This window comes from Ostrinia furnacalis, unplaced genomic scaffold, assembly GCF_004193835.3.
Source record: "Ostrinia furnacalis isolate ACB-3 unplaced genomic scaffold, ASM419383v2 OfSCF3350, whole genome shotgun sequence".
Classification (NCBI taxonomy): domain Eukaryota; kingdom Metazoa; phylum Arthropoda; class Insecta; order Lepidoptera; family Crambidae; genus Ostrinia; species Ostrinia furnacalis.
The window spans coordinates 385,328-409,654 of NW_021133589.1; the positions used below are offsets into that span (position 1 = coordinate 385,328).

At 37.3% G+C, this 24,327-nt stretch overlaps 1 protein-coding gene across 3 annotated transcripts in view; it reads left to right on the plus strand.

Moving 5' to 3' along the window:
- The window catches only part of LOC114357765 (max dimerization protein 1), an 84,466-nt gene that overhangs the window by 57,448 nt on the left and 2,691 nt on the right, over positions 1-24,327 (plus strand). For 2 of the 3 annotated variants that reach the window (XM_028311541.1, XM_028311540.1), the window contains exon 4: positions 3,873-3,938. The exons of the other annotated variant lie outside the window; for it this stretch is intronic. In XM_028311541.1, the coding sequence (XP_028167342.1) occupies positions 3,873-3,938 (66 nt within the window). The remainder of the gene's footprint in view (positions 1-3,872; positions 3,939-24,327) is intronic. 3 annotated transcript variants of the gene reach the window in all.

Here is a 24,327-nt window from a genome sequence, read left to right on the forward strand (position 1 = left end):
ACTATCTACATCTATTTTGCACGTTTCTATAAGTAAGGTAATAGAAGTTTTCGTATTGGGGTGGGACAAGTGTGTTAAACAATTGTGCAAAATGAGTAATGTCATTTTTAAAGTCGACTAAACACGTATTTCAATTTTAGTTAATTATTAATGTTCATTAATTATCATCAATAGATTTTTTAATGTTGGCTTCTCATCAATCAACTTCTAACCAATATGAAACAATACTAAAAAGAGCATTTACACATTACATCATAGTAAATGTGATGTTGATGTCCTGTATCAATCAATATTTTTACCAGGAGGCCAGTTGTTATAAAGCTGTGAGCACAATAGTGATACTAGGACTCCATTAAATTAGTAAAATATCAATCAATTAAAAAAAAGGTTCGTCAACTCAGCGCTTGTCAAACCATCGTTAATTAGTTTGAATTTGACGTTTGTGATAGATGATCCCAACACAATAGGGACACAATTACCAGACCAATTATTGTATGAAGCTCTTATAATACCTGCCAATTCCCCGCAAAACGTTGATCGTGGTAATTGGCTTATTAAACATAATGGATATGATAATTCGTTGATTATTAACACGTGTATAACAAGCTTTTGTAATCGCGGTTTGGTAGTTATAATGATTTTAATTCAATTAACTGTAATTTCCCACTTTAAATTTGTGATAGGATAACTATCCTATCACAATTAACTAATTGTGAGTACTGTTGTATATTTACGAGTAATTTTGATGTAACTTGTCGATCAATAAAACTACAAAGTATTTAATTGAGAAGATCCATCTAAGTAGGTATGTATACCTACTTATATACCGCACCTATAACGTCATAATGTGCTAGTGTGTACACTAGCACATTATGACGTTATAGGTGCGGTTATGTTACAAAAATATACAGTCTGAAGTGATGGAGACTATTTTACTGATTTGTGAGGAATGAAGAAGAAAAACAATTCTAAAATTTGGTAACAGGCTAACAGCAATATCAGCAATAACTTTGCAGTGCGCAAAAATCACACTTATTTATGACATATTAAACAAGTCTCTATTTTAAGTTGCTTTATAAAATTTTAGCTTTTTATCGATTTTTCCTATCGATTGTAAAGGCAACTCTGTCATGAATCTCCGATATTTGAGTGTGTTTTAGTACGATTTTAGAACGTTTCCCAAAACGACGAAGCAATGCGCTCTCGGCGTGTTTAACTTGCCTAATGTAGGGCGAGGGATTACCATAGATTTTATACATTGTTTGCCGACGCGATTATGAGTTGAACTATTTTATTCAGGGATTGTGATTATAAGGGCCTACCTACAATTTTGCTTTAAAACAATGGTGGCAGTTCGTGATTTACTTTTCAAAACCAAGCTCATAACTGTCCGTAGGGTAAGGGTTTAAGGTTAAGTAAGGTTTTATTAGTTACCGATTTTCATAGAAAAAACTCATCTGTCACACTTTGGCCTAATGGACTATGAGTGAGTACTAGTTAGTATTCGGAGGAAAATACTTCACGTCTCTATTTGTTTAAGATCTGTGTGTGTAGCATTGATAAAAGCAGTTCACTATGCAGAAAAATATCTTAAATATTTGTTAGCATATCTTAACACAGCCCGATCAATAGAAGACCGTTTTTATATTTCGTTGTTTCGATCACGAATCGAACCTGTCTACCACACCGCGCCACCAATCCATTGGCCCGTCTAATTAGGGTGCGGGCTCAAGGATCAAAACTACTCCTTCAGTTCCTGAAAGCTACACTACACGCGTAAAGGGAATAGCTGATGCGTGCCTTTGGGAGCTTAGTTTTCAAGAACCCCATTTTGTTTCGTGCAAAGATCGAGCTGGTAGATTGGTAATTTGTTTTTTCACGATTCTGCTTTTGAGTAATCTGATTAATTTTATCCATGACGAGGAAGCTCTTGGCTTGCATCTCGCCTGATGGAAAGTCAAAATCATGACCAAAGGAAACAAGTTTAGATATTTAAAAGATATTATGATACCTAGTCATTTATTTTTTGCAATTAGGGTGTTACCTAAAAAAGCTTTTACACTATTAAATATTGTGTACTGTCCTACCCGGGGATAGAATGGGCTGCATCTCAATTGATGGAAAGTGATGATCAGGCCCAAGGAAGCGAGCTTAGATATAAGGACATAAAAGTTTTTTTTTGCAATAAGGCTGTGAAAAACAGTTTTTACTCTGTAGGATACTGTGTTACTGTCCTTCCCGAGGATCGAATCCTGTACTTTCAAGCCGATCTTGGAGGTCCAGGAAAGTTTTTTTATCACGGAAGTCACGATAAAATTTCACACTCAAATGAAAAACTCGAATGCGTTGTAAAATACCACCTAAAGGTGTGTAGTGTACCCACCGGTGCGCGACAACGTGCAGCGGTAAACAGTGTTCGACGCGAATGTTCCTCTCGTGAACTTGCTTGCGCAAACAATTACAGAATGTTTGCGAATAGCCGCGAACTCGTGCTAGCGGTGCTGGTCGAACATGCATGGGGGCTCGTCAGCAAATTATGTAGACTTCACGGATTTATCTACAGGGTGGAAACGATAAGTGATCTCACTCGATTGAAAGTGATGGAAACAATGAATTTTTGGATAGATCCAATTTATTCTGTAAGCTTTTGTAGATACCGTTGGATAAAGCTCGTGAAGCACTTTTAGGATCAGTACCTAAATCAGTTTTTCGATATCTTGTATAGTTTAGAAATAATCGAGTGAGATCACTTATCGTTTCCACCCTGTATACTTTTCGCTCATGTTAGCATCATTGAGCAGAGATATAAAGCTAAAATGACATTATTTTGCGAAGTGCTTTAGGTAATCCGTTCTTAATCTTATTGTTTCTGTGGTTATTTTGGACTCTACATGGGAAAATGCGGGCAGCGCAGGACCGTTCATTGTTGAAAACCTTGGGGGAGGCCTTTGTCTAGCAGTGGACGTCATTTGGCTGAAACGAACGATGGGAAAATAATATGTGGCCTAAAGCAATCTATGGCTCCACGAAATTAATCATCAGGTAATTTAGTCTCCAACCGAAGGAGCACGCCCACTGTAATTTATTAGAGGAAAATGAAGGTTTAACCTATAGTGTCCAGGTTGGGAAGGCCTGATTTTCTCATATTTCTCCTTTAGGCGTCTTTTATCTACGGCAAGAGTTACGCTAAGTTCAGAAGATTATTCCACACAAATGCTTAGAGGGTGACATCAAGTGGGCATATACCTTTACGTACTTACAATGTACTTCCAAAGGTACTTGTTTTGTTTGTAAATAGCAGTCAATCCACCTGGCTTAGATGACTCGAGACGACCCGAATTGCTGAAGGCTTACGTGTAACTTCGTCGTTATTACAGTTTTTGGATCACAGAGATTAAAAGATTGTTTTTAGAACGTTTGAGATGCTAATCGTTGCAATGTTTGCGAGATTATGAAGTGTGTCGTGAGATCGTTGGGTTTAGGAAATCCGGGTTTAGTGGTACAGTAGAGACAGGAGACACATTTCTGTTGAAAAATCACACCTATTGCAAGTGCTTAAGATGTCACAGTGTTTAGCAAGATTATGTTGTCGTACTTAATGAAGAAGTAAATTAAGCGCTATTTTGAAACAAAAATGTAGATGTTGACTGTACTATCTGTCAAACTCGATCGTTATTATTGCAATAATTTGCAATGCACTTTACGAATTTGATCATTGATTTTTCAGTTTTAATTATCATGATTAGAGCGAAGGTTACTAAATTATTGGAAACTGAATATGTACTTAAGATTATGTTTTAGTTAGATAAAATTCGTAAGATTATGTGATATTAGATTCATAAAATTAATAATATTTTCTTTTCTTGTTACAGGTATGTCCTACATACTAATTACCTAAGCGTAATTAAGACAAAAGTTCCAGTTGAAAGCCTACATTGGTGAGTTTATTTTTAAACATATGTTTAACATCTTGCCTCTTCATGTCACACTAATAAAATTTGTAAGTTACGATGAAAAAAATGCTCAAACATATTAGGTCCGAAACATAGTAATTGGATCGGACGCGTTACGAAAATGAGATTTTATCTTTGACACACAACTACTGGAGTTATAGTTGAGTAGGGTAAAGACTACAGTGGGCTATAAATTTATGTCGATCATACGTAACAATAACTATCTTGCCTAGATTTAATTCTAAACACACTTTAAACTCTATTTCTAACCTAAACGGTACGTTCATGTTTTCCATTCAAATTGTAGACTGGAAAAGGTGACCTACATCTTTCTCCAAGTCCCAATTACTTAATCTCTACCACTATTCAAAATTGGTTCAGTGTATATTTTATAGTACAAAGATTTTAACGTCGACTTGGATAGAGCGCCAAAATTATAGTCTCTCTAGATTGTCTCTCAATTAATCCAACTCAGTCGATAAATTTTAATCGTTTCAGGTGAAACTGGATTTTTTCACCGTTTACTTATCTTTTTGAAGATTTCAAGTGAGCTTACCGCGTATGTGTGGAGCAGTACTCAGGTAGCGAGGCGAAATCGAGCTCGTTATCGTGTGCTCGAAACTCCGCCACTGGCCTAGCTTCTCTCGATGCCAGGATTACCCCCCGGATTACCCGACTCCCGAATTTCGGGAAAGTGGAAATTCATTCACTCCCTCACTTTCAACGCACAATTATATTATTTTTACTCCGTTTTCGAAACGCTAAGAGCCAATTAAAATTTTTAAGATAAGGGATGAATGATTAAGAGCTGTTTCGTGTTCGTTTAGGAGTTTTATGAAGTTTTTCATTTGATTGTTGAGAGTTTAGGCGAGTTTAGAATCGGCTGAGTCGACGGGTTGAGTTAATCGCGTTACGTTATAATTGCGTGTTTGGTCAAAGTTGCGTTAACTTGCGTTTCAAAAGTGAAAAATCGAAGGGAATTCAAAACGGTTTGCTCCACGCATGCGTCACGTGTCCGGGGTCCCGGCTAGTGGCTTAAGTAAACATGCTGTAATATGGGTTCAAAACTCGCGGGGCGGTCGCGGCAATGTTTTGATTAATCAATCAAGCGTCCAAGTGGTGGGTGTTAAGGTACCCCTTCGAGTTAGCGCGAAGATACACAAACATCAATCAAGTGCGAGTCGGCCGTCAGCTGTGCGGGTCGACGACCGCAGGGCGCGTGACGTCACGGCCCTGCCGCGCCCTCGGCTCCCCCACGCCCCGCCACCCGCCCCGCCCTCTGAAGGACAATTATTTGCAGGATACCATTCATCACGGAACCGCGCGAATCCAGTTTTTGTACCGCGTGACGTAACATCACAACACTTGGGGCTTAGGACTTCCTCAATGTGTAGTAAAAGGTCAACAAATATAGTGCGCGGGGAAGAATAGTGTCTAGGGAGAAGCGTTTTCGGTTTATTCGGTCGATTGCTGAAATAATAAGAAACAAAAATAGTAAAAATATTTTGAGAACTTCAGTTTTTTTTTACAGTTCTTAAACTGTTTAAACAAATAACTTTAACTTTGCATGTGGCCTCGCTTGACTGGTTTTCGATTTACCACAAAGACTATCGCGCGTCCCCCGGGAATGTGGATGTTCCCAGGGCAAAAGTATGTCAATCGGGAAAAGTGTAGCTATCGGGGAAAAGTTTTCAGAAACGGATCGGTTGTTTCGGAAAAGTTCCTTAACAACTTAAATACGTATGACATTATGTGTACGAAAAAAAACAGTTAGGTATTTATAAATCAATCGATAAAAATTAATGTTTATTGTTTACTCAATTCAGAACATACCCTTCTTTGTGAGTTATTATTGTGAGTATTTTTTGGTACATTGGCTCAAAAGAAATTAGGAATGGTAGAGTCTAAGATTTACTTTTATGTTATTTGTTACTTTAGCTCTACTTTCCTGAAATCTAGGCCTCCCTGCAGAACTCTCCATGTGAATAAGAAATCTAGATAACAATAGAATGTAGATTGAGTGAAAGCGAACAAATTGAAACCTGGAAGAAACTTTTTGGTGCCTCGTAAAAAACAAAATCGTAAAATTGTGACGCCACGTTTTCGTAAACGTTGCCTTGATTAGTTCATTAACTAGCTGACCGATTGTTAACTCAGAATCAGAATATTCAAATCTCAAGCCCAGGTGACACCAAATGAATCACCTCCGTATTTCATTAGCTTTTATTGTAAATTAGACGATTTCAAAACTAATTAAAGGAGTCAACGGCCACATTTGCATTTAGTCGTAGTAAGCTCAGCGTAATGAAAGAATTTTACGACAGTTAACGAAGAATTGCCTACCAAGTTTATTTTCTTGGAAGTAGATTAATCGTTTGCATAAATTATGAAAAATCGTATTTCGAGGAAATTACTCCGCCTGCGAATCTTTCTTGTTTTTTAATATTTAATTACAAACATTAATAAACGCTGGCCGTTAAAGTGAAGTTCGTGAAAATAAAAAAGAAAAACAATTGAAAAACATTTTTCCATTTACAAAAAACGTTGAAATGCGGTACCACCATAAAAATCGGTAGTCAAACGAGAATCATCCGAGTTTATGTCACCCGAGAGAGTTCAGTTCGAGTTCATTGCACACATTATCGTGGGCACAGACTTCGCGGATTCAAGCATTTCAAACACGTGTACGATTTAACCGTGAGCGAGGTACGTTTTTTATTTCAAAAACATTCTAGAATGTTCCGTGAAACAAGAAATATGTCGGAAGGCTTTTTTTACCTTTTTTGCTTTGTAACCTTAAGTTTTATGTATTTTAAGGATCTGGATAAATGTTTCAAAAACTCAAAAAACTTATTGTTCAACAATGTCTTGCTTGTTTCTTCACTGAAAGTGCAATATTAAGCCCCATTCAAACAAAAACAACGGTAGAGCGTGTAAGGATAGCGAATTCGATCTATGTTAATACCGTTGAATAAAAACTTGCAAGTAATCCCAGAGAAAGAGCCGTGATCCAATGGCGCACTGACACACTTACTGACCGTATCAACTTGTGGTATCGCTGACACATCGCCCCCTCTGTCAGGTGCTACGTGTCAGAAAAAGCTAGATATATTATGTGATCCTTGATTTGTAATTTAGAACAGTGTGACATCAGTTTTTTGTGCGCTACTCGAGCAGTCGTGGTTAATGGGGAATAAAAAACTTATGGTGATTCTAGTAGGGTTATTTACTACCTACGTAAAGTTTTGAGTGACGAAAAAAGCTATTAAGTTACAAAATGGTTACTTTTTAGAACTGATGTTACGCGTAAGTTAGTCTTACAAGTTGTTCTTGAACACAAATAGGTACTTGAAGGATGTTCTTTAATATCTTAAACGCAGAAATTGAAGCGGTTTGCTCCAAATTTTTTGTAGGCAGCCTGAATTTACCACTTACCTATATTACATAAAGAAATGAAACTCAGCCCTAAGTAATGGAAACTTCAACGCGAAGCTGTAAAAAGTTTGTGTTTAACGTAAGAAAATCGTCGACTCGCCATTTGTGAGTAGATTGTGAGCGTCGGATGTTTTCGCAGGTAGCCATTCTCCGGGTTACGCAACACGCGTGACTTCACCGCGTAATGTTGCCATGGTGGAGGAAAACAATGATTGGTTATTTTTTTGCCCGTCGTGAGGCTGCATTGATCGTAATCCGAGGAGAAGGCATGGCTCACTCGTGGCCGCTCGCTGCGTAACCTTGCGTACGATGATAAACAGATGACGTCACGCGCTATTTATAACCATGTTTGTGTCGAGAGCGCGGGTGCGAGCGTGCGCGTGCGCGGGGTCAACGCCCTACGCGCGTATCTGAACCAATCTGAAAGTCGACTACGAACGATACGCTCCGTTCGGCCTTTTGCCGATTTCTACAAACTGCGACGTAACTTCTGCCACTTTGCTGCACTGTTGAGTAAACTTTAGCCGAGCGCCATAGTGGAGGAGTTTCGCTTAGGTTTATTACGAGCTGATGTCTACAAGTTACGCTTAGGTTAACAACTTAGATTAATAAAACCTAGATAGATAGTCAGTGCACGAAAGGTGAGGCAGATTTTAGTAAGCCAGAATGGCTTACTCGTAAACGTCACATGAACTGTCAAAGTGAAAAATTGGTAAACACGTCCGACGACTTTTAATTAATTAAGACGGTTTGTGCTGTGAAAGGGTGTCTAAATACATCAGAAAACCTAAAGAAAGTGACCAGAGTTACATTTCATAAGTAAGTACTACGATTCGACGCGTATTTTGCTTGAATTTGGCTTTCAAAAATTAAATACGGGAATGATACCAGTAACAAGAAAATTTATTTCCCAATTGTTCGCCGTACAAATACACTTTCTTTTTTATGAAATCGAGACTTTTCAGTCGATTTATCTTATTGTAATTAGGTAGGTACTTTGAATTCAATAAATAAGTAAGTACATGATGCGTTTTGTTTTTGTTAGTTATAAAATAATTAAAAACGTATTAAAAATTTCCCTACTTTCGGGAAAATCGCCTTCACTGTCTACACTCCCCAACAAAATTGACACTAATGACATAAGATTTTTGCCTCACTCTTGACAAAGCGTTTGTATGAAGACTATCCATCTAGGTTTTATTAATCTAAGGTTAACAACCTGTAAGGTTAACGTGAGACGTGGATATTATTTTGAATGATTCAAACGAGTTGATTGTATAAGTTTCTACCGTGTTACGTGTTACGTACTCGTAAACACGCTTAGTTCTCAAATGAGTGTTGATTGGAGTTTTGAAACATGATTTTTGTATGAAATTTATTTATTCACGTGTTAAACATGCCTGTTTCGTCATAATAAATTATGTAAGCAATACGCTTCAAGCTCGGAAACGGAGTGAGCGTCTGTTGAATAACACTCGCTGCAGCGGCTGTGTACGAATCGAAAATTTGAAACTCAATGAAAATGCCGATGGATAGTAGCTCATAAGGATGACTGAGCATTTCCCGAATTGGCATTCGGTCCGGGATCGCTTTGTTCCCTGTTATCTGAGCGCGCAGCAATGCCTGTAAACGGTACTGAAAGGGCGATACGCGGGCCCGACAAAGGGCGCAGTTAATACGATCCGGCGACTCCCGTTTTACGGGTTACGCTCCCGCTCATCTGGAACGCTTTCAATTTGCCGGGACTTAGCGAATTCTCATTTTACTCAAGGTCCAGTTGCACAAAGGCGTCTATTTCACAACACTGCCCGGGCGTAATCCACATTGTAAGTGGCTAATACCTCCCGGGAAGTTTCCCCCGCCCGGGTATCCGGGTATCCCGGGATGAACGCAATATTTTACCGCGCCCGACGCGACGTAACTTTTTAACCTAAAAACGTGTAATGCACTTCGCCGTTCGCACAGCCGTTCCGAGGGTATATTTCCTTTGTTATATTCGGTAACGTTGTTCCTTTTTGGAGATGTGAATTTTTCGTTTAATATAGAGATGGCGATAACATAGTAGCTGATTTTGCAATGAATATACGCTCTATTACTCTCTATCTTTAGTTTATTGTAACGTAGAGTAGAGAAATTTCTACTCATAAAGTAATTTTTCATCGCGGATAGGTACGAACGATGTTATAAAACTTCGACGATTAAGTAAAGGCAAAAGTACGCAAAGACTGGCCTCTGAAAGTTTATAAATTAAAAAGCAGCGACGATGATTAAGCATTTAATATAGGGCTAAAACAGCGTAGATTATTCGAAAGAATGTCAAGTTCAATAGTCAGACAGCGGCAGTGATATTACTATCATTGTTGCGCAAGTACGAGTACAGATAATTTAGTTTAATTCGCCCGCTTCTAATTCGCGGGTTGACCGGACTTAATGGGACGTAGGGCAGTCAGACTCTTTTAACACCTACCAGATCAGTTCCTACCAAATTTGCCTCTTTCTTTACTTCATCTTTTGCCTTTTTTTCATCCAAAACCTGGAAGCTCTTGGCCTGCATCTCACCTGATGGAAAGTGATGATCAGGCTGAAGGTGGAAGCGAGCTTCACCCGGAATCCTCAACCACAGAGGAACTGGCTATTTTACCTCCAACTGCAGAACACAACAATGCCAAATTACGTTCTTCTTCTTCCTTCTTTCTTTCTTTTCAGCCAAATGACGTCCACTGCTGGACAAAGGCCTCCCCCAAGGTTTTCCACAATGAACGGTCCTGCGCTGCCCGCATCCAGGCTCTTCCCGCGACCTTTACCAGATCGTCGGTCCACCTAGTAGGAGGCCTGCCCACGCTACGTCTTCCAGCCTGTGGTCGCCACTCGAGAACTTTCCTGCCCCAACGGCCATCGTCTCTACGAGCTATGTGCCCCGCCCTGGAAGATGTCTTCAAGCTTCTGGACTGGAACGGATTTGGCATAAATATCAACGGCGAGTACATCACGGACGGACGGATTCGCGGACGATATCGTAGTCATGGCTGAGACCTTGGAGGATCTAGGCACAATGCTCGATGGCCTCAGTAGAGCCTCTCAACAAGTGGGCCTCAGAATGAACATGGACAAGACAAAAATCATGTCTAATGTCCGTGTTGCACCCACTCCTCTGAAGGTTGGAGACTCTACACTCGAAGTTGTTGACAATTATGTATACCTGGGACAAACAGTCCAGTTAGGTAGGTCCAACTTCGAGAAAGAGGTCAATCGTCGAATCCAACTCGGATGGGCAGCGTTCGGGAAGCTTCGCCATATACTCACGTCCGAAATACCGCAGTGTCTTAAGTCGAAAGTATTTGACCAATGCGTGTTGCCAGTGATGGTATACGGATCTGAGACTTGGTCGCTTACTATGGGCCTCATAAGAAGGCTCAAATTACGTTAATTAAAAAAATACCAGTTGAGTCATTCATTGTTTTCCAATATTCATAAACCCTCCTCCTCATCCTCATAGTAGACCAGCGAATTTCGCGCAAAATTATCATACCCAAACCGGATAGAATGGATGACCATTTTAGCATCCGCCGGCAACCCTGCGCGTGCTGAAGTCCGATGACCCCGAATACCTACTAGGCGCCATTTAACATGCGTATACCTAAGCTCATACCCGACCCATAAAAATAACGGGCCTTTGTTAGTCCGGAGTCTGTAGTTTCTATTAAGGACACTTCGCTATATTTATACTACCTTTTGCCCGCGGCTTCACCCGCGTGAAATTTAGTTTGTTACAGATCGTCATAAATTATAGCCTATATGTTATTCTGGGTTATAAACAATAATACTGTAAAGTTTCATCAAAATCCGTTCAGTAGTTTTTGCGTGAAAGAGTAACAAACATCCACACAAACTTTCGCATTAATAACACCGGTCAACAAAAAAAAAAAATTTTTTTGCGCATGGACTTTACTTGTTATATTCTGATTATATAAGCAAATCTATATAAAAAAGTGCGATTACAAATCGAAAATATTTGCTTTTAAAAAAGTTATAGCGATTTGAATTTTCCATCTTCATAGTAGAATGTCTCTAAAGATGCACGTCACATTCTCATTGGGATACATGTATGTATAGATAATTACGGGGGCTTATTCGCAAGAATAAGGGGCACGCTTTCATCTAAATATAGTGGGATTTGAAAGACGACGTTACCAAGGCCAGTATACTGAAAGCATGATAGAGTTAGGTTTTTATGAGAAAAATCTTCTATGGAACAAGACAGTAAAGTAGAACTTTTCATTTTTAATAAATAATTGGACTCTATTTTAAAACTTATCTTGTGAGAATGACTCTTAAATGGATGTTTGGTATATTTTAATAATTAGAAAGAAATAAAGAAAGAAAGTAAAAAAGAAATTTAGCAACAAATTAAATCATCTCTATGTCCATGTTTCATACATTCATTGATATGAATTTTCCTATTTTTTACACATAAAAGCAAATTCAGAACAATTTTTTGTTGTTATTCTTATTTCTAGGTATTAAAGCAATAAAAATAAGCTATGCATAACCCGTGCGCAAAAATACTGTAGACAGTTGTAATATTAGTAGGATTTCGTCGGTGCTGATTTTCTCGTTAACTGTCTTATGATGTCAAAGAGCATCAGACATATTGGTGCTATGATAGAGCAAATCACAAGATTAAAGATACAAAACAAGTTTTCAGTGTCAATTCTTTTTTCATTTTTGTGCACATAATAATCAGGTTTGGTGTCCCTGAAGTTAGTTCCACACATACCATTTTTTAAGCAACTGGTCGTCCCAGTAAAGTAAACAAGTAATTTGGCACAAAGTGAGGAATTGGTACAAACTGGTTTATGCATTAGATCGGCTTTTGAATACTGACATACAAACTATAAAAAAAAATTACATGTGAGGGCTCGTTCCCACGGAGCCAAAAAACCGAATCGATCCAATTTGGAATTCCAATTTCAAACTCACACATATGATGTGTTCATTCGACAGTCCAGTTTTGCGGGATACTGCAAACTGGGTAAGCCTAAGTGGGAACGAGTCCTAAGGTGCAGGCATTGACGAATTTTATTGTAATTCGCGCGGTAACAGAATCACTTCTGAATATTTACGCGCTTATACCGCCTTTTTAGGGATCTTTCTTACCTAAAGCGTCCCTTTGCGATGTCTGTGCGTAATTTACGAGCGGTTTCTTTATCTTGTAGCCATAGCTATGGAAGTATTTGCTCCGATTAGAATTTTAGTGCGGTTATCCGTTATCAAATTTTTTGGGATAACTATTTGAGGGAATTGGTTTTGCAAGGTAGAATGGATGGACTCTCTTCTTTATGATATGTCATACAAAGAGGTGCCTGTACTTCAGTGGCAAATTGATGAGGTCTGCTAACTTTTCCCATCACAGTTTGTCGCTAGCATCTACGTGCTTCAAGAGATGTTCTCGACTATAGAATTCTCTTTATTAGTTATCAAGCGTAGTCAATGCCCTTGAGTGGTTTAATAACATCTTGATCACAAAATTGACCCCTCACCCACCCCAAACCCACTTCTGCTTTGACCACACTCTACCACGCGGTTCTAGAGCTATTTGGTAACCTCAAAAATGAGGCGAATCTATCCTCTTACTTACACAGAAGTGGTGTGGTTTACCATTAGTAGTACCAGCTCGAATTTTAATCCTCTCGAGTGCGTAATCTGATATTAAGGACCTTCGACAACTATCGAGTGTTATCAGAAACGTTGAAATTGCTTTACAATTTCAAGAGAAGAAATTCTAAATCGCTAACTCGTAAATCTTTTGTTTGAAATGGTTTGATTTCAATATTATAAATGCGCAAGTACCTAACTCTGTCTGGTCTGTCTGTCTTGCTTTCACGCCTAAACCACTGAACCGATTTTGATAAAATTTGGCATAGAGATAGTTTGAGTCCCGGGAAAGGACATAAGATAGTTTTATCCCGGTTTTAGAAACAGGTACGGCGCGATAACGTTTTTCTGTGACAGACAAAATTCCACGCGGGCGAAGCCGCGGGCGGAACGCTAGTTCTCGATACGAGTAGGTTATCTAACAGTCTGTCAGAATTCTGTAGCCCTATTTGGCTACTTGCCCTTTTGCAACCTTCGCTTCGCAAACGCCGCAGTAGTACTATAAATTTATTTATTTATATTTACAGAGCTTATTCGCTGGTACTAAGGGTTACATAACAGCGCTAGGATTAGAACGCAAGTAAATAATGGAGTTTATGCGTACGGGTCCGGGCTGCGTAGGGCCGGATGGTGATTCCAATATATTATATCTTCGCATAACGGTATCGCTGCCATAACTTACTGGGACGCCACGATAATGCCCGGCGACGTCTCCGTAGCTACTGGTTACTAGTTACCTACATTTGCCTTTAGAACGAGAATAACTGCCTTGAAATATAAGTTAATGTAAGTAGTTTCCAGCTATTCAATTTAAAACTTTACACAATTTTATTTTAGTTCAAAAGGTGACTTAATGGAGAAATGTTATTAACTTTGGGTCACATTCACGTAGAGAAGTTTAAATCGGCTAAACAAAAATACATTACTTTTTATAAAAAGAGCTTATTAAATAATCATTTGGCCAATTCAACATACTTCGAATCGAAGACTTTCACTGTCCACTTAAGTCAGACAAAATTATAAACAAGATAACTTTAGCTAATCAAGTATAGCTCCTTTTTTGCGCTGTATGTTTCTAAAAAACCCCAAAACTAAATAGTTGTTAGAAACTGTCGTTAACTTGTACATCCCATGCTGGTTATCGATGGATTCCTAGTGAGATGAGACTCTAATCCTCAGATATTAGCTCCTCGATACGTTCGGATATTTTTGTTTGACTTTCGCCTGCGTAGAGGTGAGGGGAGTACACAAGATATACGATGTATTTGCGACAACTCTAGTTATTGCGGTTCAAAACCGAAAATAACCGACCTTCACTGTGCTTTAAACTGTTTGGCTTGCATTCACTATCATCTGTAGGGCTTACGAAATATTAAAATTAATGTCGTCCATTTTTATGTCACTAATTTTTTTACCTAGCAACATTTTTTCATTAACACATTCACTGTAAATTACAAATATATTTTGTGCTGTCCATCAATGTCGCACGCACTAGCTTGTCGTTAAGACGTCAACTGCAGCGATCTATATCACAAATAAAGTTTAAATTGCACATAAAATTTTGTATTTACAGTCCAAAACATTTGACAGTTTTGTTATTCGTTTAAAGTCGAATAAATTGAAATTTATGGACACCCTATCAATAAATCCACTTGTACTAGTATTCCACGTGTTGTACAGTTTGAAGCTGAAGTTTGCTTTACATTTTAAGCCCTAAGAAATAAGGTTCAGTTTAGTGGAATGTCGCGGGTGGGTGTACGTCTATTATTAGACGTTCCAGTATTTGGCAGGTGCGCTGTTAGCCGTTACACAATGCGGCTGATTTGTGCGTTTATCGCGACGAATTATGCTGGACGAAATAAATACTGACGGATCTCGGTCGCCGAAATCGATTTCGAATCGAGATCGTTGTTTGTATTTTATAGTAGGCACTTCTAGAATTTATGGAAGCCCTGGTTATAAAATTCCTGTGTATGTTATTTGATATTTTTAACTCTAAAAGACGAGAATTCAGTGTAACGTGCGTGGTTATTTTCATAATCGTTCATTATACAGAACAATAATTGATGCGAATCGACGCACGCGCATGACGTTGTGTGTAGCTCAGGAATTTCATCTGTCAGTGGCAATTGACAGTTATAGCGATCCGTCACAGACCAGCAACTTGATGATAGCGCATTTTAAATTTGTAAGTAAGAAGATCTACTTGAGATTTTTTTTTCTTAAATTATATCTTTATTCCTAGTTACTACTTATAAGTCAAGATCTAGGAGATGTTCTATAACATTTTAACATTTAAAACTTATACTGCAGTGAATATTGCCATCTAGAGTTTTTTTTGTAATGAACACTCATCAAATATTCATAAAGCATACACAAATAGGTGCTTCAGTAAGTTTGTTCAGTATTTTGAATATTGTTCCGGAGATATAAACTTGATGTGGACAAAGTCAATGGTAATATAGTGCACTTTTGTAGTTTCCACTAAAAAGTTGCAAGTTTTATAACCTCTAGGTTTCCAATATTTTTTTATTGTCTCTATGATTTGCTAGATATTGAGAATTATACATACGAATTGTAACGATATTTTTCTTACAGAATCAACGGAATATTGCTCATCGATATCGTTAAAATATCGTCTTGTCCCAATATCGAATATCCCCAACGAAATAATAACACGCACTTACAAGTTTCCGTCCGGGGATTAGTTTATAACAAATCCAATGAAACTTTACGACTTATAAAACTAAGATCTTATTGGAGTTCTAAATTAAATTACTTATTGTTATTTCTTACGACACTTCTGTCGTAAGAGTCGACTTAGGGACTACACATCAAACAGAGAATGGGCAGCAGCGCTCTCTGAAAAACATCAATCTTTTAAACTGCGATCTCCAACCCGCCTGCCAAGCGTGGAGATTATGGCAAAACCCTCCACTATAGTGGAGGAGGCTCATAGTCCAGCAGTGGACTGTAAAGGGCTGTTGATGATGATGATGATTGTTATTTCTCTCTCACAAATAAAATACAACGGGAATTAGACATGGAATATAGAACTCATTGAACGTAAACCTCATTTTACGACAGTATTATTATGATATTAATAGAGAATATATTATTGTAATAAAATTATGATAAACAGAGCAACTTACATTTTCTTTGACTGTTGACTTCAAAGGAACGGTGTGTAATTATAGAGGTTTTACTTTATAAGAATCTACTTTGGTAGAGCTTAGAGCAGCCTTTCCCAAAGTGGGCGATAATGCCCCCTTGTGGGCGCTGCAGGTCTAAAGGTCGGCGGTTAAAGTAAAAAATCGGGGCGTTTCAAGTTATAGCAGTTTTTAAACAGGTGAAAAAATGGGGGCGCTGAAAAATAATTTATTCTCAAACTGGGCAGTAGACAAAATAAGTTTAGGAACCTCTAGCTTAGAGCTTATTACATTTAATTTCGATGGCATTCGATTCTATTGATTTATTTGAGTTAGCTAGGTAGCATCGAGTATTTTCCCTTTCTCTAACTACCAGACTACGGCATAAATTAAAGCTGTAGATACTCCTGTATCCCTCTATCTATTCCAAAACAACATAAATTACATTTATGGCATAATCCGATAATATTTTTTACCATATTCCGACTGCTTGAAAAAAAAATGTCTCAGCAAAAAAATATAAAAAAGAAATAATCCGTGCACAGCAAACTGCTAGCGAATGGAATATCGCCCGTCACCGTTACCCTTCACATCTCGGTCTAGGCGAGCGCGAAAGGGTTAATAAGTTGAGAAAATAAACCTGCATTGGCTCTACAAAATCGAACGAGATTCATCTGGTGAACGACAAAAGTATAGAAGAATGACGTGCAATTTACGATTAATTACTTGTGTTGTAGAGTTTACAATAAACAAGTATTTATGTAAGCGCATACTTACAGGCTATCCAAAGCGGTTACGATACATAATAAAATCTATATTATTTATTATCGCGGCGTATTACCACCTAAAAACGAAATAGAGCGCTTATTTCAGAAATATGATTATTACTAGTATTAGATAATGATTTATGTATAATATTTGTTTTCGTTCTAGAAACATTAAACTGTATAATTTCAATAAAATACGATCATTAAATAATTAGCTCCAAACTAAGCAAAGGAGTAACCATGAGTAAGTATCGAACCAATCGAACTATAAAATTCATAACTCTATTAATACTTCTTTGAAATAAAGTGTAATAGAAAATTAGATCCAACATTTACTTAACTATTCCCACTGACCGTGCTAAAGGCCCCCAAACTTATGGTATACCTCAAAATCCAAAACTCAATCAATAACCACTGGGCGTGCCCGAGTTACGCTCGTCATCGAGAAACTACGGTCATTAGCGAGGAGTGTTAGTTGCGATGTGTCGACTGCCGGATCGATTCCCGGAGAGGGCTGACCGGGCATAGTTCAAGGAATACGGCTAACACATTAGCAGATTCTAAGACAGTCAGGTATCCCCGGAATACTTAAATGCAAAAATGTATGTTGGGAACTGTAAAAGTACTCTTTAAAAGCAAACTTAATAGATTTTCCCGCGACTTTGACTGCTTGAATTTTGGCCCCCATTGTAAAAGCTGTGATAAAACTACGCTTTGTTTTTCCCTGGGTTTCAAACTATCTCTACACCTAATTTTATCTAAATGTGGTTTAAGTGTAAATAGGTAACAGACAAACAATGTCACACTTTCCGGTTCCATTGGCTAAATTATTAGACCCTGCATGAATTGCAGCAGTGAATGGCAGTTCGATGTCAATGTTATTCAATATTATAGGGTAAACTGCCAGTCATTGGACACTTAAGAAAGTTATTGGACAGTTATTTACTGAATTAAAAATAGCATTTCTATTTCAACAACTGAGAGATTCCGACTGATGGAGATAAAAGGGCGTTTTTTATTCATTTTAAGAAAATTCAAGGGTTGTGTTGTCGAATGACTGGCAGCGTCCTATGACTATCGGTTTACCCTACGTAACATGTCATCTACTTGATATGCGTTATTATGAATTATCGTTTATCTCAGCGTGGCTTTTATATTTTGGCTATGCCCTTGTTTACTCGGGAGCGGTCACTCGTGTCCGACACCGGAATGCGATAGTGCCGATTTATTAATTAATGATTATAATTAGCACTAACCCAATCAAGGAAACTCCTGCTGATATCTTAATTTGCACGCCAATTATAAAAACATGTTTCGACTTTTTTGTTAATTAAGATTTATTTGTATTTTCAGCGTTTGACATGTTTTGTTTCAACAATTTAAATTATTTTATGATTATTTTAGTGTGTTTGTAACTTTATAATTTCATTAGGTTATTAATACTAGGTACCTACTAGATAAATGTTATATTCTTAGAGCAATGGCCGACAGTTTCTTAAAGAATAAAAAGCATAACGTAACCTGACATCCAATCTTTAAAAAACCTTGTATTATTGTCGGCCTACATATCCACATGAACTTGATCCTATTTTACAGCTGCGGCTCTGCCAAACATTATGACACAGACATTATAATGGTATAAGTAAGGTATACATTTGACATAATATTGCTTATCCAAAAAGAGCACTTTTTATAACTAATATAAGATCGTACTAGCTGGATGTGCTGTAACATCTAAACCACGCTAAAACATAAACAAGCCGTACAATGGTGGCATTAACATGGCGGTTTTAAATGGTAATTTAGACGATAATTTAGGATTGGAAATGTACTCTGTTCCCGTATTCACATGTAAAACGGAGTTTGGTTGCGCTCGGTTGGAACCTTGTTGCTAGCTGGCTGCAGTTAAAAAATAAAACGCCACAGTCATTTGTTTGTGGCCATAGTTCGAAACAAAGGAACGTCGATTCAATTTTGAATATGAACAGGGCGTTAATCTGTGTTACGTGATATTGCGTGTGTGTGAGTTGTATAAAAAACAATTGTCAAAATGTATTGTAACTTTTGCTCTATGAGGCTGGCTGGTGACTGTCAAAATCTTACAATCTGTACCTGTTGTATGTAGTGTTTTAAATATTCTCTATGGCTGCTACGAAATAAAGTAATTTTAATATCCTACTTCCTACTATCCTACTTCCTACTTAATATTATAAATGCGAAAGTTTGGATGTCTGGATGTTTGTTACTCTTTCACGCAAAAAGTACTGAACGGATTTTGTTGAAACTTTATATTTATTATTGTTTGTAACCCAGATTAACATATAAGGCGAACTGTGACACTAAATTTCACGCGGGTGAAGCCGCGGGCAAAAGCTAGTCAATCAACAAAGTAGTATAAAATCGAATAGAACCAAAACTATTACTTACTCTGACAAAATATAACTTCGCTCCAAATAAACAGTAATTAAAGTTAAAGTTTTAGTTGTTTTGAGCAAACATTTTAGCTGTTATTCGAAAGTTCGTACCCAAATGTTCAAAATTCGTTGATGGTAAATCAAAGTACGCTTCCACGCCCATGGAAATTTCTATAATTGACGCCTTGGCCCCAAATAATATGTGTTTTGGGCACACGTGCTCGGCAGGATCGGCTGGTAATGGTGTTTGTTTTAACGCAATCAAGGGATCAGCTCCACCATGCATGACCATTGACCATGGTTTTTCACGGTAGATGGAAATTTACTTTAAATTAATATAGACTAAGAGCTGGTGAACGCCAGACCTACGTCATTTTATAAAAGCTGAAAGTTTGTCAGCGTATGCTCCCAATATAGGATATAATGTTGGTGAATTATGAAGTTTGGGTCATGGTGGCTTTGGGAGCTACCCAAAAAAAACTGTCTGGCAAGGAGTTGGAACTGTCAAAACCGTCTGGCTGTTGGGGAAAATACTTCTAATTATTGCCCAAATATTATACATAAAAATCAGATTTTATAGTATAACGTAAGTCTAACTTTTACGGTGGCTTTTTCTGTATATTCAATAGACTGTAATTCTACTTACGTTATACCATTAAATCTGATTTTTATGTATAATATTTGGACAATAATTAGAAGTATTATCCCCAACAGCCAGACAGTTTTGACAGTTCCAACTCCTTGAAATACAGTTTTTTTAGGGTAGCTCCCAAAGCCACCACGACCCAAACTTCATAATTCACCAACATTATATCCTACATTGGGAGCATACGCTGACAAACTTTCAGCTTTTATAAAATGACGTAGGTCTGGCGTTCACTAGCTCTTAGTCTAATAGCCTATGTTGGTGACTTTGTCTGCGAATGTATCGATAAAATTATAGTCTGTATGCTATTCTAATGTTGTAAAGTTTCATCAAAATTCGTCCAGTTTCAACTTTGTAAAGTTTCATCAAAATCCGTCCAGTTTCAACTTTATTAATATTGTAGGTACTATAGTAGGTAGGTACACTGGTTACTAATAAAGATATTTAACAGAATTGTTATAAAGTTATTTAATAGATAAAGGTTGCTGATTCCCGGTGACTTTTAGTGTCTACCAGATATCTCTATCCCAGACTGTGAAACCAAATTTAGTAGTTATCTGAGAGAGTCCTTAACCATTAGAAGTGATACAGGCCCTTTGTGGGTAATTATTCTATCAAGATGAGCATACAAACAGTGTATTGCTCCATAACGAGGACAGCATTGTCACTTGACATCAATCCGAGCAGATATGACGAAAGCAAAAGATTTCGCTGTAATCCACGCAATTCGGCGTAAGACAGCCGGTATGTGTCAAAGGTCATTGCCCCCGCAAATTAGGTCGCTGCCTAATCCGCGGCGGCGTTGTTTTTGTAGCGGTTAAAACGTAAGTGAATTATGCCCGTTTTCACCATCAATCCCTAATTTTTAAGTGACCCCAATGACAACAAAATTCTTGTTATTAGTTACCATAGGGGTCACCTAAAAATTAGGGATTGATGGTGAAAACGGACATTACAACTTTATTTTAGGTCGAGAAATCATTTGCATACCTTTAATCTCAAGTACCATTGCAATTATCCCGCATTTGAGGGTTAAGTACCGGATAGTTAGGGACGATTTCAAACCATTAATTATTGAATAACTTGTTTAGCTGGACCCATTACTGCGTAAGCTCGATAATTTGTTGGGGCGCTTTCAGTGACCATCGATTTTTAACCCTTTTAGGACTCTCCAATGAAATGTTTGACTCCAAAGTGTGTCTTTACTAAACATGTAATATTGGAAGTATGTAAGGACGTAATACATCAAATCAAAATCAAAAATATTGTATTTAGTTTAAAACCAATATTTTGGCACTTTTATGATGCCAGAAAGGATTGATTTTCATGAAACATTACAATGTTTATAAATTGTCTAAAATAAGAAAGAATAACCCCATAGTTAATTTAAGGTTGCGTTTTATTAACGAAGCTAGTCAAAAGCTAATCATAAATCAGGTCACTATAAATTGAAATACAGTGACGTCACAAATACAAAATACTATTCAGATACGTCGTTTTTTTCAGACCACGAAAAACATGTCGTCACCACGCCTATTTATTGTCAATGGACATCCCTAATACGTGTTCCTGTCACTAAATATACTTAATTAGCGTTCGCCCATCAACTGTGAATCTGTTAATGATGACGCCATAATGAGCCTGACTATTCATGCGCGGCTCCTCCGGGACACGTGACAAATACCGAAGTATAGCAATTAGTTTATGTCAACGCGAACACAGATTCGAAATGATTACGGTGAAATAGAGCATGGGTATTACATCGTAATGCGATTATTTGAACGATTGATCGAAATGTTCGATTGATTTGCAAGGTTGAATTCTCGTTCAAATCTGGATTAACTTTTAGTGGGTGGTTAACTAACACTTACTTTAACTGTAATGTGTTCTCTAATACTTTCTTGTTCTTAGTATGAATTTGTTTTCTGACTCTCTTCTATTTTATAAAACATTCTTCAAAGGGTGAGTTTCTTGCGCTGCTTCTTCTCAGCACTGGTCCATTTAATGTCCCGGAGCAATGGTAGGGTTTAAGTACTGGGATGTGTAATAGCGCATTACCAAATCCTTTTTGCAGAAAACATATGAATTAAGATGTTTATTTATTCGTCTTAGCAAATTCTTAAATGCCATTGTTTCTTATTGTTTCCTATACTGCGATTCGTTGATCAGTGTTTGACAGACACCATAGCCATAGAAGAGAATCCCAAGAATTCAATTCGATTTCAAAAACGTCTCACACCATTGCTCAATGTCGGCCATGATGCCAACGTCAATTTCCAACGAACACTCGTTTCTGCGTATTCGAATTTCGATTCGACCGTTTACAAACGTCATCGTTCGTCAGCTGTTTTCCAATCGATTCCGCATCTCGGCACGTGGAGTTTTATCGTGTTCGAGTTCAAAATAAACGCCTCTACCGTTGTTTTAAGGGTTATATTCGCACATCAAAGCGGTAGTTTATAGCCTCGAGGAGAAATTAGGCAAACGCCACATTAAATTTTTACTGCTCCTCGATGGGTGCGCCGATAAGCGTCGAAGAACAATTAGTTTCGAGCCGAGTTTATTTTTACAACGTTTGTTCTCACCTTATTTACATGCGAACCTTTATCTTTAATCTCTGTTATGCTTATACGATAGCTTATTCGGTAAAGTTCTTCCTGTTAGGTTTTATTTTTTTTGTGGGGATTTATGAATGGAGGTTTTATGGTTTACGTCTTTATAGTGTAATGTGAGGCGATTTATTTGACGGTATCGTGCTTACTGAATTAGCAATAACCTCAAAGATTATTTGATAGATATTATTCAAATTCAAATATATCTTTAAACATAATTCAAACAGATACAGTACTTACTGTATCTTTAAACATAATTGAAACAGGTAGAGTATACTTACTATGTTTTTAAACTTACTTATTTGGTGTACATAATTATTTCTTACTAGCTGACCCGGCGAACTCTGTTCCGCCTTAAAGGCAATAAATAAGCCATAGCAATTTTTCCTTATTTGCTCACCGTTTAGACCTACCCTGGACTACGACAAACATTTTAAAACCAAAATCAGCTCAATCGGCCCAGCCGTTCTCGAGTTTTAATCAGACTAACGAACAGCAATTCATTTTTATTTATATAGATAGATTTTAGAGTGGTCAATAAACGACTAAAAAGTTTTTTTGTTAGTTTTCTATCAAAGCAAAATAAAAAAATGTTTTTTTTCTGTCTCAATGAAGGCTTAATATAATGATTGTCATTGTTAGTAAAATTCAAGCTAAACATACAATAAACTAAAATACTAAAACACGTTAAGACTGCCACAATAATGAACAAAAACCGAAGCCTAAGCATTACGTTTCACTTTACACGTAATATTTTTTAAGGTTTAGGGTAAAAAAGCGAAATATCGGTCGTCCCGACACCGCCAGACATCGATATGGGTTCTTTGTTCTAAAATTGCGAGCCTAACACGCTGACAGCTCCAAAGAAAGCCATAAAAATGTGTTTAAATAAAAACAGTTTGGCAAAGCGAGGACACGCTAACTTTTGAGCTTCTGTGTGAAAATAAAATTTAAGCTGTTTATTAATTTATACGAGAAAAAATTACTTATGTCAGAAACTTTTGTAGAGCTACCTATTTATAAATTGAATTATTAAGTAGGTAACTCAATGAAATATGAAATTACTGTATTGTTATGTCGAATACATATTACATTTTTGTCCTGAAGCAGTGGTAGGGTTAAGAAGAAACGGAAGCGTGTTCGATAATTGGTTTTCAGGACCGTAATCCAAATAAGACTTTTTTAATGTTGTTGCCTAACTCAATTAGGTAACTTTCATAGTTAAAGGCTGCTTTTTAACTAAAAGGACACTGTTACAAATAAACAAAAAACGTAGCCCTAATTCGACGTTGTAGAGTGCATATTCGCAAAGCAAAGTGTCGGACAAAAGACTTGGGCTCGCATCGCACGTGTATGAACGATATCTTTTAAGAAATTTAATTAAATATGTAAATCTTAACTCAATTAAATTACATACAGTTTAAAAAATACTTTAAAGACTTCCACATAATATTATAACAGTACGAAAAGCCATCGATATCCAAAGTATCCCAATACCATGCGGTAGAGTCGCGAAGTGTCGGACAAAAGACACCGGTGAGCCATGTTTTGGAAGCTTAATCGTAATAAACTTTTAATATATCGCTTTAAAATTCAATAAACTTACTAACAATCTCCAAAGTCTCAGTCTAAAAATCAGCCTTTTAGCTAAGGGCACTATCACAAATAAATAAAATATCTGAGCGCCCTAATTCCA